Source organism: Dermacentor variabilis, chromosome 3 (genome assembly GCF_050947875.1).
Source record: "Dermacentor variabilis isolate Ectoservices chromosome 3, ASM5094787v1, whole genome shotgun sequence".
Classification (NCBI taxonomy): domain Eukaryota; kingdom Metazoa; phylum Arthropoda; class Arachnida; order Ixodida; family Ixodidae; genus Dermacentor; species Dermacentor variabilis.
The window spans coordinates 195,179,328-195,198,909 of NC_134570.1; the positions used below are offsets into that span (position 1 = coordinate 195,179,328).

Below are 19,582 nucleotides of genomic sequence, written 5' to 3' on the forward strand. Positions count from 1 at the left end.
TCACAATTAACTGTACTAGAAAAGCGTGGGCACAAGTGGAAGAGGTGAACAAAGTTGGCCACCAAGTACAGGGTAAACGAAACTGTAAATGGACAAGCAGTAGTCATCAGAAAAAGGGACAGAAACGGAGACGGAGAATTCGAAGCAAAGAATGGAAACAAAAAGGACGATGGTTATTTATAACAATGAAACGAAAGAAATTACCAGGAAAAATCTGTGCCATAGCACAAAGGGCAGTACCTTACTACTTGATTCTCCAGCCGGTTGCCTAAGGACAAGAACGTACCGGAGAAAATAATCAGAACTAGATGAGGCATGTATATGGTGCAGTGAAAATCCGGAGAACACTCAGCACATCCTAATGGAATGCGAAGGAATTCACCCAGTAAGAACCGCCGGTAACCTACACCTTCCAGAAGCGCTTGGGTTTAATGTAGACTGAAGGGTCAACTGGTCAGCAGTAGAGATTAGCACGATATGTTACAGTGTTTGTGGTGGCAAAAAAAGCAGGAAAGAGATTGAGGCGACCAGATTTCTTAAAGTCACCGCTAGCGGTACAAGGTAGGCATTGAAGGAGAAAAAAGATTAAGTAGATGTATACAAAAATGCCAGATAAAAACATGTATTGCATACCTGATTAAATCAAGCACGCTAGGTGACTATTTGTCACCGCCACGCTTCAAAGGGGATGCCACTATGTTGTCGTCGTCGTCATCATCATAATCATCATCATCATCATCATCATCATCATCATCCTCGGCAGTGGCGGCACCGGCCGCGCGGAGGAAAGAAGTTCCCGTAAGCTTGCCTTCGCGCATAGCGTTAGCCGCAAGCGTTTCCGTAAAGATTACGGTTGCATAAACTGCAGTTGCTGGAAAGCAGCAACTGTAGAGTGCAAAGCATGGAGTGACGTAAATACTTTCATATGAAAAAGAAAAGCCTACCTGCCAACTGATCTTATTTTTGTTCTCAAAGTGCTATGAAAAGGCCAGGCATAGCTAGGACTCCCGAAGAGCAGCGTTAACACGATGAGCGACGACCGGATCCGCAACGTCAATATGTACAACGGCGTCACGCTCAGGCTAGGTACGACGCAGCGTTTCCTGCCCAAAGCGAGCCACGCACAGCTAGGACGCCTGAGGGCAACCGACGATTCACCTTTCGGGAGCAACTGCGACTTCTTTATTCAGCTTTCTTTTTCGTGCGTACGAAACCCCAACAGATCACCCGATGAGCGGCGGCCGTTGTACCATGACGTCACATGGGACTCTCTAAGTTGTCTGGTCTAGGTTTCATCGCGCGGTTTACTCAGTGCTTTTTGTTTCTCGAGCCTACGTCTCGTTATTTAAACAACTCCGTGTAAACGCCCCCTCCTTTCAACAGCTGCGAATGGCGTGTATGATGTCGCAGTCGTTTATCGCACTTAGAGATCGACGCGTTTTACCTCAGTTACGGTGTGTTGTCAGCGCCTATTTCAAAAAAGTCTGCGTTTCGCCAGCCATAGGTTCTTACTACCTTACTGCATGTTTGTATTGACTCTCGGGGAAACGTGTACTAACGAAACAGTGAGCTGTGCTAGCTCTTCGGAGCCGTGAAGTAGTGACAGCGCTGGTTTCTACGATAAAGAGAATGACTCTGCTTGCATTCGACCTGCGAGTTCGCCAGCCAGTCGGCCCAGTGGAATGTCTTCAACGGGACACCCGAGGGTAAGCGGTCTGTGCATTACGATTATAAGAGTGTACAAATGACCGCGACGTGGTCGTTTCAGATGAGCGTGTGCTGGACTCCGCCCTACCCATAGAGAAGAGCGGTTGCACTGCCGACGAATCTCTTCCATGCGTTATCGTTTTAACAGAGTGACAAGCATTTTTCAGCGTCGGTTTTTATACTTGTGTTGCTTACATCGTAAGTTATTTGAGGTTACACATGCTAGGGGGGGGGGGCAGCTATTCAACAACGCGCGTTAACTTGACAACGCCAATCGAACAAGGTGTTACCTACCGAAATTTTTGGCACAATGTTACGCTTATTAGCTTTCCTAAACAACCGCTCGTTTATACACGCAATGGCCACAGACGCTTAACTGCTCAGTGCCCACCGCCGTTAGCTATGGTGACAGTAGTTTTTACGTGTTTGTTTCCGAGTATATTAAGAGGCAACAAAACACCCACCGGGAGTGTTTTGACAGTGCTCGCGTCTCGCGAATGCCGAACAGTTGTACCTTCACCGCCCAGGATGTTTACCCTGTTGCATAGCTAATAATAGCATTGCTCACTGTACTGAGCGTCAAATAAACGTTTTCTTCTCCCCCAGTTGCTTCATGCACAAAAGTGCTCAGAGCGCAAAAAATCAAGGAAGCTAACGTTAGTACCAGCGTTACGGAGCAAGGAAGCACACATATATGTGCAATTTCATTATGCGTATTGTCACGTAGTAGTGACAATACGCATAGCGACGGTGAAGAAGGTAGCAGAAATGTGATTGACGAAACTAGCGTTTTATTCGGCGAACCTATGCTCTCAAAAGTAAGCTACACTAAAAGGACAACGACAGCGGCGAACACAGTGGGCGATCGTCGAAAATCTGATCTGCCGGTCAAGCGCGTCTGCTTTTGTACGTGAGTCATCGAAGGTTCCACAGTAATCGGTGGTGCCCGCTTGTCTTCCCGAAAGTTCTGTACAATTCGCGTCGCACATGCAGTGAGATTACACAAGCTTCAGCGACAACAGAACCATTCATAACAGTCCAGAAACTTCTGATACATGCGGGGGCGTGCCGCGCTGAGCGATAACATTCATTATACGGTCAAAAGCGCTCTCCCGTAAATAATAAATCAACGTCAGAAAATCTTATGTAGTCTTGCTGTGCTTCTTGCTGCTGCAATAAAGTGAGCTTCGTGGCCTACAGATTAATTTGCCTGGTGGGTTTGGAATTGCCTGGGAAAGTAAATCGTGAGCCGCTGCCATGCTGCGTACTTCATAAAATTAGAAATTGATGCACTTCGGCCAGTTATAAGATGTTCCGAAAATATTTCTGTGTTAATGTGGGAGTACGTCGACTCCTTCTCTAACTTTTGGTGAAACTACTATTCCTAAAAGTAATGGCTACAATGCATTTCACCGAGAATTACATTCGAACTTTCACCAATATCAAGCAGCAGAGTACACTTCGTTGAAGCTCATATACTCATGTGCTTAGCATGCTTTTCCTGTAATATCTATTTGCTACACCGTTAAATAACATACCTTGTGCTAAAGAACGTTCTATTCAGTATCCCTGAGCACCGACAGCGATGTGATTGCTTTTCCTGTACTAAATGGTTGCTGTGAGCGGATATATTTTTTGATCTACAGCACACCTCTAGAATAGTGTGCACGAAAACAGGTATTTTGCTTTGAATATTTTATTGCAGTGTCATAGGCAACACAAGCAAAATCAGGCAGGCATGGAAACGGCTGTTCACCTGGCCAGAAGGCGTTATGCTAGGTACTGCTCCACATGGGTAAACCTGCGGCTGCAGAGTTCAGCGGCACAAAATCAGTGCCACGTTTGGTGAAGAACGAACGCAATACCATAAATATTACTTCCATGACTGCCATGACTTGCCTATCTTACTAAGGAATTTCAAGATTTGTGAAATTCGCCTCATGGGCACAATGTCATAATGCGCAAAACATAACGAAAGAGCCGAATGGATATTTCGATCTAATTTTCTTTCTGCCAGATGCCTCAATGTAAGCGTGATATAGCACAAACGCAATAAGGTAGTACATACGCAATGAAATAAAGATACTTGCAGCCATCGCCATGGCAGACCCCACATTTACCCATGTCCTCACGAACTCGCGTGCCGCAATTCGGGCCTACGAAAGCAGCAACGTATGTAAAGAAGTAGCGAATATACTACTAGCGAGCTTAAAAGAGAACAAACGATGCCTGTCCTGGTTCCCCGCTGACATGGGGAAAGACATTCACCCGCGAAAAGCAAACCCCAATGAAACGGCCCACGACCGTGTGCGATAATATTCCCGCCGCGACGATCCCACGGCCTCCGAGGGGCTGGACATTCAGTTTAATGACCCGCTACTAACTTATCAAGAAATCACCTCACACTATCGAAAAGGCAGGATGAAATAGCCGCTCCCGCACAAAAAAGTCGGACGCGCAGGCGGCTCCGTTTCGAATGCTACAAACGGACTCGTATCCGACACGAGGCCTACTAAGCCACTACAACTCAGACATCCCGGCAAATTGGCCAGAGTGCCCAGAATTCTATTGCTCACTCTCGCATATGCTATGGCAATGTACCGCGTTACCAAAGGGCGCGTTCTCCAGTGAACCCGAATGGGAAGAATTCCTCAAAAGCCCGGACCTCAAACTCACAATCAAGGCCGTCCAGAGGGCCCAAGAACTGGCGGAGCGTCAGCATGTTCCCGTCCCGACTTGGCGTCACCTACGGTTTCGGCCCCAGGCGCTCCCCGCGTGGGATCTTCAACGACTTAAAGCTCCTTCGGACCTCAATAAAGTTCTTTACTGACTGACTTTAAAATGTCAGCTTGCGGAATAATTAAAATGTCCTTGATCCAACTAGCCCGGCAGCAAACTTTATTGAAAAAGAAATGCCATATATATGCTTTACTTGTTATTCATTTATAGTAAAATTTAATGTTATCTGCTTTTTAGCATGTTGGGAGGCGTGCGCTCAACATACAAGTGCATACTGTACATTATATAATATGCAGTATATTTCATTGCTAAACTAAAATAATTGGGAAGATAATAAATGAAAATAATCAATTAGTTTTTAAGTTGCAGTGAAATTTATTGATGAGAAGCTGCATAACACACTCTACTGAAATTGCCGATATTCTACATGGCAAAGAGTACTAAATGTAGTAAATTATTTCTTACTATGTAAAGTATTTTGCCGCTGGAACTTGAATTACTATACTATGTGCATGGGTTCTCTGCAGCTATTGCATTGTAAAAGACGTATGTAATAGCAGTACATATGACAGTGGCGGGCCTTACAAAATTATTTATAAGCGGTTATGGCTTGGACCGGTACTGATGCTGCGCCAATGCAACGTCAAGGTCTAGTTCGGGTACCAGCAACTGTTTGTAGTCCTTGGCTTTACGGTACGCGTTTCCTTCGCAATCTCATAACCTGGACCTTTCAATATCAGCACAAAAGGTGTTTTCATGATCCTTTTAATGTATTCTGAAGGGAACGAAGATGTGCGCTTTTATTAAGGTTTAAAAAATTCGTGCCATAATCAATAAACACAACAGAAACATGCCTGAGATGTCAGTAAAATATGCAGACTGTATGTACCTGAGTCATGCGAGCACTTGGTAATCATGAAACATGGGGCCTAATAATTTTCTGCAATGTGGCAGACCAGCTCCAACAGCAGGCTGCTTGTGTGCCATGTTCTCATCTGCTCCTCAGTGCTCCACGGCCCTAACAAACACGCAAGCTCGAACTTTATTTGCTTACGAAATGATGCATCTTCCACAGGTAATACGGTCCAACGCTTTGTTCCTCGCGGAAATTTCAAGCTCCTAGCTTTCAACACTTCTTCACTGTTGGTATCGAAATGCAATGCAGCTTTGTATGTTCAGAAAGCAATTAGGATTTGTATTACTAACAAAAGCTGTAGGCTTAAACCATGACATTACTTTGTTTGTAGGCCTTCGTACGAATCGCTGAATGTTTTTCGAGCAAAGTGAACAATGCCTCCGTAAAATGCTTCCAGCGTATGTGTTTGGGCTTTTATAGACAGTCTTGGAATATCGTTCAAGAGATACCGAGAAAGGAGAATCGACTCCAGATTGCGATGTGCATTTGTGCCTTTAGTTAAACGTCGTGTTACAAATAACGCATTAAATTTGAGATTGAAAGGTAATCTTTCAAGAGCCACAGTCGTTCCCCAACGTTGCCGTGTGCACATTGTGTGTGTAGTGGGGACGGGTGGATGTGAATGTCAGAAATGTGCCGAGTGATTGACATCCACATTGCCAAAATCGTCTCTACATCACCATTACTTGTTTCGACAGGCCGGTAAATTTGCCATGTTATATTTTGGACCCATTGTCCAATGCATCGAGAGCATTTCATGTTTGCAGCAGCCCTGAGCTTTTTTCTTCATTGGTGACGTGGTCTAAACACTCGCAGGTAAGCGAGAATTACCAGTTCAGCAAAAAAGCGATGCGATCCTTTTTGTCTCTTGCTATCCAACTCGCATATCCTTAGAGGATGTTTTATTTGACATTAATAATTTTAAGCTTCGTCTAAAACTAAGTATTTTGGATGCACGAGTACATTTATTACTGTTGGTCTGAAGCATTACAAGTCGGACTTCTGGGTTACTTTTGGAATCAAACAGGATGAAGTTCTCTAATGCAGCTCAGTGTCTTAAACCACAATGGTTAGACTATTTGCACCCAAATACTAAAATATAGAAGCAGGCAGCTACAACAAATTCTGATAAGTAATCACTTCCTTTAATGGCATGCCACATATCAAACAGACGAACAGTGATGGGGAATTCTTTGACTAATGTCTTCAATTTACGTTGTGTATGAGGTCACACTGTTAATCGATAAGTGCTGCTCAATGACTTCTTTTCAAACATCCATTTAGCATTTCAGGCTTCATGTGGCCACTAGGCTTGACTTCTGTTGCCTAAATTGAAAACGCAAGTGTTACAAAATTAAACACATCAGCATTAGCAGAACGCTTGCGTAAACATGGTTGTCAACTCTCGAGAAGACGGAGTTTGGGAGAGGGGCGATGGTAGGGCGGCTAGCGACGACAGACATCAGTGCCAGGAGCCACCAGTGCGTACGTGAAACCATGTTTATTTATTCCTACCGTGTTGCGATTTACAACAAGAAAGGTGCAGTATAGTTTCTTGGCTGACGTAGCTACCTATACGGATGGAGGCACTGTGAACGGTTAAGGCGTACAACTAGAACCGCAACAAAAACGAAACCACCTTATGTTTACGACAATGCAAGAGGTCACAAAAATGACGCACGTGCAAGCGACCTGTCGGGTATTATAAATATAATTCTGGTTCATTTATCTTTATTCAGTAGAAAAAAAATTAAGTCAGGCCATTTCGCCGTCCTGATAGCGTCAAGCAGGGACACTGGACATTTAGTGAAAAAGGAACCATGTCCCACTAAATTCGGGACGCTTGGCAGCCCCATCTTCAGCTGATGCAAAAGAACTTTCTAGGCTAGTTGCTCAATTGGTAGTTCCATACGACAATGGTTTATGTTAGCGCCATTTGTGTCTATGCATATGCAAGTCAATTATGTACAAGGCAAGTATTTTTTAACTGGGCGAACAAGCGTTCACAGAGAGAGCAGAGATGTGCACTACATATAAACTACACATATGCAAGGCGTATGAATAGGTTATTAATAGTGAGCATCCGAAACATACTATGAGTACTTTCTTTGCTGTCCATCAGTATGCATGTGTTCCTGATAGCATCTCCGCCTAGCAAGCTTTTACAATGTGCTGTTTGCGTTTATAAGAAATTTTCAGCTTCCTCTAGTTATTTAAAGACTGAAAGCAAAATGGCAAGAAAAGTAGGCTTGATGGTAACTTTGCAGGTTTGAAAACTAATATTGTTATCAGCCAGACCGTAGTGAAACAAAATCAGACCTGCGTAAAGGCTTGTCTTCCTGTCGCCATTTTGCGTTAACACATTGACAAATTACAGAAAGGGATTCCAACAGGCTACGTGAAATAGCACTGCGTCAATACAGGGGCCGACTGACAATGGTACTGGTGGTATGAAACTAGGAAAATTAAGAATTAATTATAAACCTAACCCCAAAGTAGAAATTTAAAACAAAAGATTCTAATCCTGGACAAGTTCCACATGAATGATCTTGTTTGTGGTTATTTGTAGAAGAGAATAAGTGCTAGAAACAGCAGAATAGCCAGACCAGTCAGCACGCCCATCTCCTGCCAGGTGCAGCTTGAAGTTCTTGATTCAATGTTTCCTGCTCCATTCTCCCATACGTATAAAATGTGAGGTCATTTCATGCTGGCTACGATAGTGAAAGATGCAGTACGCAGTACAATGATAAGTGAGCAAAGGTAAAGCAGAGTGAGCATGTAAAAAGTACGTAAACTGTTCAAAGATATAAGCTTTGTGAATTAGGTTACAGTAAACTCAATTCCAGATAAATTGAACCACTACGAGAGTTAAAAAACACAGCATCTAGTGTAAACGCGGCACATGCATAGACGCAATGAGCATACCGAGTGTGAATTATAACAATGCAGGCTGTCAAGCAAAATAATATGTGTGAGTAAGGTTATAGAATTCGGAATGAACAAATAGCGCCACTACTAAAGAGTTGCAAGCACCGTAAAAAAGGAAAAAGAGGTACATAAAAAACATATTACTGACGTCCTTTGGGGCAGTAGCTAGGTAACAGGTCTGGTATTCGAAGTACCGCGATGCACTTATGCAAGCAATTTTCACTGTTTTGAAGAACCTCGTAGTTTTGACGGGCTACTTCCTGTGAATAGTATAGTCCAAGCCATCAAACTGTTTCCTTCCGCCTTTCCATTAATTACTAGCTGGCTTATGCATGTAATTGCGTGCTTTGCAACACAGGCGACAGTTCCTCGAACCATAGAGCTAGTGCAGGATAGCGACACATCAGTTCGCCTGGCAAATGAGCGCAAGCGTTTTTGAAGCAGCTGCATCAAAGACTTTTCATAGACGATGTATTTCAGTTCGCATTTATGGTCCCTGCTTTGCCCGTACACTACATTGGTTGGGTGGCTTCTGTAGAAAACATGACAAAAAGTGACGCCTCATCCAAAGAGAGTAACCACACAACCATAAACATGCGCACAATATTGTCGCCAGAGGAAAGGCTAGAGAAGTCCACTGGTAGCTAACGGCATCTTTACTCAAGTGGCCACAACAACCAACCTCATTCACATCGTCTTCTACATACAACCAGACCGAAAATGGGCGCCATAACTCATGGCGATTATAATGAGGATAATGATGATCATGATCGCATCATGTAAAACACGCGTGGAAATATACTTAACATTTCAAAGCTTGGGCCAGATGGGTGCAATTTTTCAATCATGTGGGTCATAAAGTTGCCTACAAGGAATGACATGGTCAATGATGGACAAAGGAGGCGACTAGTTTATATTCCAGGAGCCCAAGCAACGCTCATTGATAACAAAACAGATACTAGGTTATAAAGCAACATTGATAGTCCTGCAGATTTTGAATGTGTCATTTGATAACACTTTTGTCACTGACTTCATCAACTAGGTAATCTATTTTGCTGTATAAGAAAGAAAACTCACTAACATAAATGCTAAGACAGCGCACGTCCTACTGTAACCTTGTAAATCTACTACAGCAGTAAGATGACTACATTAAAGGCGCACCACTTACCATCTTGGACAAGTTCATTTTGTCAGCCTGAATATTTGAAGTATCAAGGAAGTCATCAAACGCGAGTTGTGCAGGTTCATGAACTGGTGAAAAGTTTGTGGTGCAGAATCTGCTTGTGTCCCGGTACTAGAAACTATAGCATATGTTTGTGTACCTGGTAAGCATAAAAGAACAAACACACATAAAACAAATTATAAGAACGATGCCCAAATTTAACATTAAAAAGCTCATGCTACGTGAGAGCAACACTGTGAAAAAAAAAAACATTCACGTGGGATATAAAACTCACGGACAGTTCTTCCACGTGCCTTTCTTTGCACTCCACGTGCGTGCATTAGCTTCTGCTCAGTGTGTACAATAGTACTGCAGTTAGCCGGAACATATTGTGATGTATTATTGAGCTCAGCTTCCGCTGTCGTCTGTGTCTGACTGGCCCAAGTACCAGCGGAGACTGATTGAATAATTACGCTGATTGATGAACATGCTCCTGCAATGACTTCACCTACGCGCTGCAAACAGAAAACAAGGTAGAGTTTACAAAAGAGTTGGCGTGTAAAAGGTTGCGGCAGCAACAATATTACTGCCGCGATGCAAAGCTAAAAGAACAAGGATCCAGGGGTCGGAAAGTCAGTTGCCACATTTCTATATTAAATTACATAACGTTTGTTTTTGATGAAATTAAAGCATGCGGCAGCTCTTTACAATGCATAACTACACTGAAGCAAGAAGAATGGGCTAGCACTAGCTATTAATATATTTTATTGGTCTCCAGGTAAAAATGTCTTAGGTTGCATGGCTGCTACCACGAAAGCAATGCATACTTGGACATGTGATATTGGTGTCGTAAATGAACCCAAGCACGGTAAACGTGCAAGTGAGAACGATGTGGAGGCCTCAGATTCATACCAACAATGCGCGAGTGCGTGGTAGGCGACACTGTCAGCTAGCGTTGTTTCGTGGCTTATCTGCGAGACTCATGGCGTGTCCTCTCTGCACTTGAGAGTAGCGCGCGCGCAACCGGTAGTACATGCACCGCAGCAAGCTGCACGTGACCGATGGCGTGCGACGGGTATTGGTTCCCCGTGGCAGTCAGGACAAAGAGAGTACTATATCCATTTGGAACCTGAGCTGTTTCCCTCCCAAAGACTGCTAAAAATAAACAAACGATGCCTGATTCCCCTCTTTCTTAGGTCCAGGTAGAGGATGCACATTATTTCCGTCTCTTTAACTGGACCCCTGAAGACCTTGCGTGAATGAGATCGATACTTCGATACAAAGCTTTTCCTGAGTTTGTTTTCTTTTCTGCCTTTCCCGCCGTACGTGTGGGGGCTGCGGCACTACCGTCAACCATAATAATCCTTGTGCGATACTGTAAACCTTTTCCTCGTGCACTGAGAGTATATAAATGGTCCGTAACAGGGCTCTAACACATGCACATCCGTCTAGCGCACAGAAGGAGCAGCATACCGAAGCCATGAACGCCCTGGTGAGGAACCTAACTTAAGCAGAGTGATCGAAATGGCGCCGAATTCATTTCCGTGCTACTGGCTGCGAAAAGTGCCATGTCAGTCGACGAAGCGGTTAGGGCTACCCAACACTAGTTCAGAATTGCCTAATATTTGTAAATTAGTGTGCACGTAACAGTCGCGTGTGTAAGCAAATGAAAGTGAGCAACACTTATAAGGCGAGGTTAAGCGCCCCAAATGTACGGTTCACCTTATATTTATTGCACAATTCACGCTATACATGGAATTAACTGTGCCGTTGAAGAAAAATTGTAGGCTCATTTGCGACGTGGTCATAAGACACTTGTAAGAGCGGTCACGAAATTGTAGTCACTTCCTCTGACCGCATTATTGTAGCCTATACAGCATCATTTGATATTTACTACCTAAAAGCACAAGCCTGTAGTCATCTATGAACATCATTTGGCTGAGACATTGTGTGTTTATTGTAGCCCATTCCATCAATTGCCGCACCCTTGAAGCTTGCGGAGACTAAAAGATGCCGTGCAAACGAAAGCGCAAGGTTTCCATGGTTCGTTTTGAATTGAGACCCGATGGAAAAAAAAATATCGCATTACGGTAATCTGGAAATTAAGCGTTTCCTATTTTCCGCACACGGAAACGAGTACTGTTTAGACGCCGTAAGAGCAGAATTCTTAAATATCTAACAGGTATTGTGGGCATCAAAACCGGCTTCAGACACATTGATTGTTGCCGGCGTTGACATAAGAATGTTGGTGATAATTTATACGGTGAACAATATATTAAGTTGTCTACGCGATTAGCAAGATGTGGTGAAGCACAAATAACCGATCCAAATATTTTTCTGTAACGTTTTTTGATGAGGAGGGAAATATTTGCATTAGCGCTTCAAATTTTTATTTTTCTATATATGGTTATTGTATAATTAGTGAGCATTTCAGATACCTCGCAGTAAGGGAGCCCTAAAATATCTTTTTCGTGTGGAATGTACATTTTCTGAAAAATGTAATTATAAACCACACGTCCACACTCCGAGAAATGCCTGACTTCTGCTCACTTTGTACAAAATATTATATCTTAGCACTGTAAAAGTAGATTGACACATCTCGAAATGTGAATCGCTCGGGCAGTCGGTTGTTTTCCTGAAAACACAAAACAATATCTTACCATACTTCATTTCCTAAAAGAAACCGTGATTGTATGCACTACACTAGGTTAATTCCGTATTATCTATATTACTATTGCGCAGAAAAATCAGGAGACTAACAATATCACTCTAGCAATACCCTATAGCATCATTTACACATATAGAAGCCGTGTTCACCATTGGGAGTCATATAATAATTTTGTTAATTCGGAACATTGTGTAGACATAAGAACGTGTCCTTTTAAGGAATGAATAATTTCACTAAACCTACGCAGATCACTGTCGTCGTCCTATCAACCATCGTAGCCTGTGCGTATGCCGGGGGAATCCTAGGTGGCTACGGCCTCGGTGGTCTCGGATACGGAGGATATGGACTTGGTTACGGCGGTTATGGCCTCGGATACGGCGGAGGCTATGGCGGAGGCTACGGTGGAGGCTACGGTGGAGGCTACGGCGGAGGCTACGGCGGAGGCTACGGTGTAGGCTACGGCGGAGGCTACGGTGTAGGCTACGGCGGAGGCTACGGCGGAGGCTACGGCGTTGGTGGCGTAGGCGTCGGCAGCAGTGTAGCTCTTCTTAGTGGAGGTCCTCCCTTCGCCAAAGCCGTGGCCGGACCAGCCTTTGTGATAAGGACGGTTCATCACGTGAACAAAGTCAACGGCGGAGGAGCCGTTCTCGCTCACTCTGGCCTCGGTGGCGGTTATGGAGGCGGCTATGGATATGGCCGTGGCTACGGATACGGAGGCGGCTACGGCTATGGTGGTGGCTACGGTGGCTATGGTTACAAGGGCTGATTGACTTGACGAGGTGTCGATGCAACTTTTATTCATTGTGTACATGGATCTTGTTATTGCCGCTTGCGTTGAACTCAATACAGTGAGTACACGACTGCCTGTAGTAGCCTAATCAGAAGAAGAACATGTAATTTACTGAAGTGCGTCATTGTTTAATGACATACCTCTTCATCGAGCACATCGATTCATTGAATACTATGTACATTTTATTGTCTCCTAAATAAAAAAATAGGAAGATTGAGACCGAGCGTGTCATCGTCCTTCGTGAGCCATTACTACCTTACTTTTTATAAGTGTGTGATGTCGGCAATTCTAGAATTATAAAAGTAAATAAGTGCAATACTTCATTACATAACGGTGACCTTCCACCCCTGAGGCAGAATTTCACTTAGCAGTGATGTGGTATCTTTCAAATTTAGGCATGCAACCAGGCAGTGTTGAAATGTCAGATAATGATTGAAATAAGGGAAACATTTGTAACTCTTCATCTTCTACAACGTGTGGACATTGATTTTTCAGAATTAGGCAGAACAAAAGAAAAATACTAATTTTCAATTCTACGTGTTCTTCGTCATTAGCCCTCCGATAACGCTAAATAATTTTCGGGCTGTGGTCTTTTCGCCTCCATGTTAGGCAAACACCACAATAGCGCGCAATTCACCACGTCAAAGTGACGTGTACGCATTAAAGAATCATAATGCGGAACCTATGGTATAGCCGAATACTTCCCCGTCCCTAAATTAATTAAATATTCCTGTTGCGCCTATCGCTCTGATAATGCGTACTCGGAGCTGCCGAGGATATTGAATTTATTTTCAATCAATTAATAAATAAATCAATCGATCGATCGATCAATCAATCAATCAATCAATCAATCGATCGATCGATCGATCGATCAATCAATCAATCAATCAATCAATCAATCAATCAATCAATCGATCAATCAATCAATCAATCAATCAATCAATCAATTTTATTATTAATAGCGTAAGGGAGATAACGAACGTGCGCACAGAGTCAGCAGCATCGGCAGCATCAAGCGCGCAGGAGAGGCTCGAGCTCGTGAACTGCTCGGCGCATCCTAGAACCGGCGGTCGCTACGAACCCCAATAAATCTCCTTTATAACTGGTGGAGCCGTGCGGGGTAACGTTCCAGTCTACCATCCTGGAACTCCGTTCTCGGACGCTACCCTCCGCTATGCCGGACGCCGACCAGCAGACTTCCATCGCCAACCGTCCCTTGCGCTGGCACCGTTCGCCAGCGGGAGCCCCCTATCTTCAGCAGAACCGACGACAACGACGCTGAAGAGTGGTTGTCGTCCTACGAACAGGTGAGCGGGCATAACAAATGGAATGACTCGGACAAACTGGCTTATGTATCATTCTACCTCGCCGGCGTGGCCAGTCTCTGGTTCAGAAATCACGAGAGAGATATCCGAACGTGGCCGGCGTTCAAGACGTCGATTACAGAAGTATTTGACCGACCCACCGTCAGAAAACTCCGAACCGAGCAGCGTTTGCGTACACGCGCACAGGACACGGGTGAGACATTCACCAGCTGTATAGATGTTCTAGAATTGTGCAGGCGGGTGAACGCTGCCATGACGGAAGCGGAAAAGATCAAGCATGTCATGAAGGGAATCGCTGATGACGCGTTCCAGATGCTTCTGGCCAAGGACCCCGCACTGTTGGCGACGTCATCAGCTTGTGCCGGAGCTATGATGTATTACGTAAGCAGCGAACTCTGACAAGGCGACATCGCACACCGAATGCGGCGTCACTCTGCAGCCTGACCACCGGCCCAGAAGAAGCCTCCCTGCTGACGCAAATCAAGGATTTCGTCCGCGAAGAAGTCCCACGAGAGCTATCTCTGGTGTCCGTCACTCAGGAGTCTGCCAGCACTTTGCCGTCTCATCTCCGTAACGTTATCCACGAAGAGGTCGCAGAAGCGCTGCCGGCTGTTCACCAGCAGGATGTCGTGACTACACCAGTCACTTATGCTACGGCTGCTGCAATGGCCCCTCGCACTGTGCCCTGGCGTCGCTTCCAGCAGCCTGTGCACCGCCCTCGCCCTCCTGCCCCCTGGACCACCACTGCTGTCGCTAACCCGTGGCGTACGCCGGAAAATCGCCCTATATGCTTCGCATGTAGGTATCCCGGTCATGTCGAAAGGTTCTGCCGCCACCGATCGCAGGCGTTTGATGACAATCGCCGAGCACCCTATGTGCCGCCTGATTGAAATGCACCTTACGCACCCTTTGACCCATCACCAGCTCGCTCCCAGACTGATCGCCGTCCTCGCTTCGAACGCCTCCGATCACCCTCCCCACGTCGCCGATCGCTTTCCCCTATGCGTCGACGACCCGTCTCTAACGAAGAGGGAAACCAGACGACGCAGTTTCTGAGGCAAGAATTGCGCAAGCGTCGACATGCCGAAGTCCTCCTCCTTTACCTGCCAATGTCATTGATGTGTTTATCGAAGATGTCGCTACAGTCGCCCTCGTCGATACCGGTGCCGCTATTTCAGTTATCGATGCCAGGTTTTGCCGTTCGCTTCGTAAAGTGACGACGTCTCTGTCGGGAGTGTCGCTTCAAACGGCGAGTGCTCAACCCATTTGCCCTACCGCTGCTTGTATTGCCAATGTGACCATACTGGGCGTTTTGTACAAAATTGAATTTATAGTTACTTCATCGTGCTCCCACGCCCTTATTCTGGGATGGGATTTTCTCTCACGCTACAATGCCATCATCAATTGCGTTCTGGCTGAGATAGAACTTTTCAACCTTGGTGACATGGCCTCCGTCGATGCCTATCCTGCCGCGAAAATTGTCGTTAAAGAAGACACCTGTATTCCCCCGTGCTCTTCAGCATTCGTACAAGTCTTCTGTAGTATCATATCCGACAGGACAGTCTTCTTCATGCCCTCTCTTCAATTTGTTACCCGAAAAGCGCTTCCTTTGCCCTTTGCAGCCCTTGACCTTGCCGCCGATTTCAGCACGATGCCCGTATACAATCATCTTTCATCACCGCTATCACTGCTCCGCCGCGAATTCCTTGGTTAGGTCGAGTCGGTCGCTTCAACAAGAATTCTCTACTTCCTCGACGGAGTGCCTTCTACTGCCGTCCATGAACTGACTGCCCTCCCCGTAGCCGATTCAACATAGACTGGTGCGTTCAGCCCATTCATCGCCGAAGATCTGACGCATTCTCAGCGATCTCAACTTCTAGTAATCCTTCAGCACTTCCACTGTTCTTTCGACGTTGCGCAAACATCTCTTGGTCGTGCATCGACGGTCCAGCATTCCATCGACACTGGCACTCACTCACCGCTGAGACAAAGACCATATCGCGTGTCCGCTACGGAACGTCGCGTCATTGCAGACCAGGTCAATGACATGCTCCGTCGAGGCTTCATTCGACCTTCCCAAAGCCCATGGGCCTCTCCCGTGGTCCTTGTAACAAAGAAAGATGGTTCCACTCGCTTCTGTGTTGAGTTTCGATGGTTGAACAAGATCACGCTGAAGGACGTCTACCCATTACCACGCATCGATGATGCTCTTGACTGTTTGCAGGGAGCCGAGTTCTTTTCTTCGCTGAATTTGCGGTCAGGCTACTGGCAGGTTCCGTTGGCAGATGCCGACCGCCCGAAAACTGCCCTTGTTACACCAGACGGCTTGTATGAATTCAGCGTCATGCCTTTCGCACTTTGCAATGCACCTGCTAAGTTCGAAAGAATGATCGATAATGTTCTGCGTGGCCTCAAATGGAAAATGTGCCTTTGCTATCTTGACGATATTGTGGTGTTCGGCCCTGATTTCGCAGCGCACCTGCGCCTCCTCCAGCACGTACTCACTTGCTTGACCAACGCCGGGTGGCCACTGAACCTGAAGAAGTGTCAATTTGCTGTTCGTCAGCACAATTTTAGGCCATGTCGTGTCAAAGGAGGGCATTCGCCCGGATCCTGAGAAACTGATGATGATGTGTTGTGTTTTATGGCGGAAGGGCAAGGTTTGACCAAAGAGCGCCATGACAGCTGGTAATGTTGACGATGTATTGTGGATGACATGCACAATGAACTCATCATGGTAGATGGGATATGGCTGTAAAAGGGCCTAAATAAACGTACGCTGTAAGTGGAGTAGAATATATAGGTGCTAAATTAATGACGGTGATTAGGATGTGATGTGGGCTATGGCGATGGGCTTTCGTTAAAACATGATGCAATAAAACATAACACTGACACCATAGTTTCAAGAGAGCCCTTGAATGCAGGGCTGTTAGTCGTGTGCTTTAAAGTTACCTGGCCAGATGATTTTCAGGGTGTCCGTTTCGGCTAAAAACTCTAAGACTCTTTGCAGATTAAAAGCGGTTCATCGCTAAGAAAAAATGCAGGGTGAAGGGGTATATCCTCGCAATATGCAGCCGGGAAGTACTTTTTTCTCTCTGTTTCTATTGCAGAGCACTGAATAAGAACATGAAGGACTGTGAGACTATTGCCGCACTTAACACAAGTTGGAGGATCGCCCTCAGTCAAGAGATGAGAGTGGGTGCCGTATGTGTGGCCTATACATAATCGGCAAAAAAGTACTTCCTTGTACCTTGCTATTTTCCCAGTTATCCAGTTCCCCAGTTTTGGTTTTATTATGTGAAGCTTATTCATTGCTTGCGTATCCCACTCGCCTTGCCAATTATTCCTCAATTTACTGCGTAGAAAAGGCTTTATGTCTGTGGCAGGGATGGGGATATTTGAATCTGCATCGCTAAATGTTACGGACCTAGCGCTTTGGTGAGCAGCTTCGTTGCCTTTCATACCTTTGTGACGACGTACCCAGCATATGACAACCACTTGATTGCACATATATAGGGAGCACAACAGACTGTACAGCTCACTAAAAACTGAGTTTTTAGATTTTCTTGGGCTAAATAGGTCTCTGACTACACTTAATGAATCTGTAAATACAATAGCCCTAGCAAGTGTTGTGAGCCTTATGTTTTGAACAGCTGATAGTATAGCGTAGGCTGTAAATATACTTGTGTTTGGATTTAGTGCTCCGGACACTGAAAATTAAGGTCCCAGAGCTGCGTAGGAAACTCCTTTAAAGGACTTGGAAGCGTCTGTATAATATTCTGTACAGGAGTACTACTCCTCAAGTTCATGAAAATGGAATTGTATATGTGCTTCTGGTGCCCTCTTAGATATTTCTACGAAAGAGACGTTGCATTCAATGGTCTGCCATTCCCATGGTGGGAGCAAGTGAGTGGGTGCCATTAGGAAATTATCTGGGACTAAGACACCTATTTCTTCTGCCAGTGTTGTCAAACGAAGGCTCAATGGAAGTCTAATAGCTGGTCGGTTCCGAAATAATCTGGCTGTAGACACTTCATGAATAGATGAGTGACATGGATGCTGAACATCTGATTTGACCTTGAGAGCGTAGGAAAAAGTTAAATATATCCTTTGAAGATGTAATAACCATTCATTACACTCCACATACTGGCTTTCTATGGGACTTGTCCTAAAAGCGCCTGTAGCCATGCGTATACCCAAGTGGTGAATGGGATCTAGCATGTTTAAAGCAGTAGACGCAGCAGAGCTATATATTATTGCTCCATTGTCGAGGCGGGACCGTATAAGGCTTTTGTAGAGGTTCGAAAGGCATCTCCTTTCACTTCCCCAAGATGTGCGGGACAACAGCTTTACTAAATTTGTTGTCTTCAGAGATCTCGTTCTCAGATATTTAAGGTGAGGGACAAATGTTAGTTTAGAGTCTAAAATGATTCCTAAAAATTTATATTCGTGGCTGACAGATAGCCGCTGTTCATTAATATAGATAGCAGGGTCAGGTAATATACCTCTCTTTTTCGAAAATAGAAGGCATGTGCTTTTTTGGGGGTTTAACTTGAATCCATTCTCGTCAGCCCACTTAGATATTTTGTTTAGGCCAAGCTGTATATGTCGCTCACAGATAGAAATGTTACATGATTTAAATCCTATCTGTACGTCATCCACATACACTGAATAAAACATTGTTCGTGGTATGACGCTATAGAGGGAATTCATTTTTATGATGAAGAGCGTGCCGCTCAGTACACCACGTTGTGGCACACCTGTTTCCTGCGTAAATTGACGAGATAGCACTTTGCCAACACTCACACGGAACGTACGATTAGAGAGGTAGATTTGAATCAGATTCAAGAGATTGCCTCTGACACCCATACAACCCAGATCCCGAAGAAATCCAAAACGCCAGGTTGTGTCGTGTGCGTTTTTCATATCTAAAAATACGGCTAATAAAAACTGCTTGTGCACGAAGGCATCTCGGATATTCGCCTCCATGCGGACTAGGTGATCTGTCGTACATCTACCCTCCCTAAAACCACACTGAAAAGGGTCTAGTATGTTGTTGCTCTCAACATGATGAACTAGGCGTCTGTTTACCATTTTTTCAAAGAGTTTGAATAGGCAGCTTCTCAGCGCTATAGGCCTGTAAGTGCAGACCAAAGTTGGATCCTTGCCCTCTCGGAGAATAGGAATTACGACTGCTTGCTTCCAGGCAGATGGAATGTAACTGGCAGAGAATATGGAATTAAGGAGTGATAGCAGTGTTTTGTGTGTTTCGGCGTGTAGGTGTTCAATCATCTCATAAACTATTCGATCGCCTCCAGGAGCTGATTTATTGCAACAGTTCAGTGTA

General features: G+C 44.9%; 1 protein-coding gene across 1 annotated transcript; it reads left to right on the forward strand.

The window, feature by feature from the left end:
• Window positions 1-1,028: 1,028 nt before the first annotated feature.
• On the forward strand, window positions 1,029-12,964 carry LOC142574972 (uncharacterized). Its single transcript, XM_075683949.1, has 3 exons — window positions 1,029-1,086; window positions 12,426-12,635; window positions 12,759-12,964. Exons 1-3 carry the CDS (start codon window positions 1,029-1,031, stop codon window positions 12,884-12,886), a joined length of 396 nt encoding a protein of 131 aa, XP_075540064.1. The 3' UTR covers window positions 12,887-12,964.
• Window positions 12,965-19,582: the final 6,618 nt, after the last annotated feature.

Coding starts and splice junctions, on each gene's coding strand:
- LOC142574972 (XM_075683949.1), top strand. CDS start 1,029: ATGAGCGACGACCGGATCCGCAACGTCAATATGTACAACGGCGTCACG. Junction 1,087..12,425: donor CGGCGTCACGCTCAGGCTAG/GTACGACGCAGC, acceptor GGGGAATCCTAG/GTGGCTACGGCCTCGGTGGT. Junction 12,636..12,758: donor CGGCGGAGGCTACGGCGTTG/GTGGCGTAGGCG, acceptor TCAACGGCGGAG/GAGCCGTTCTCGCTCACTCT.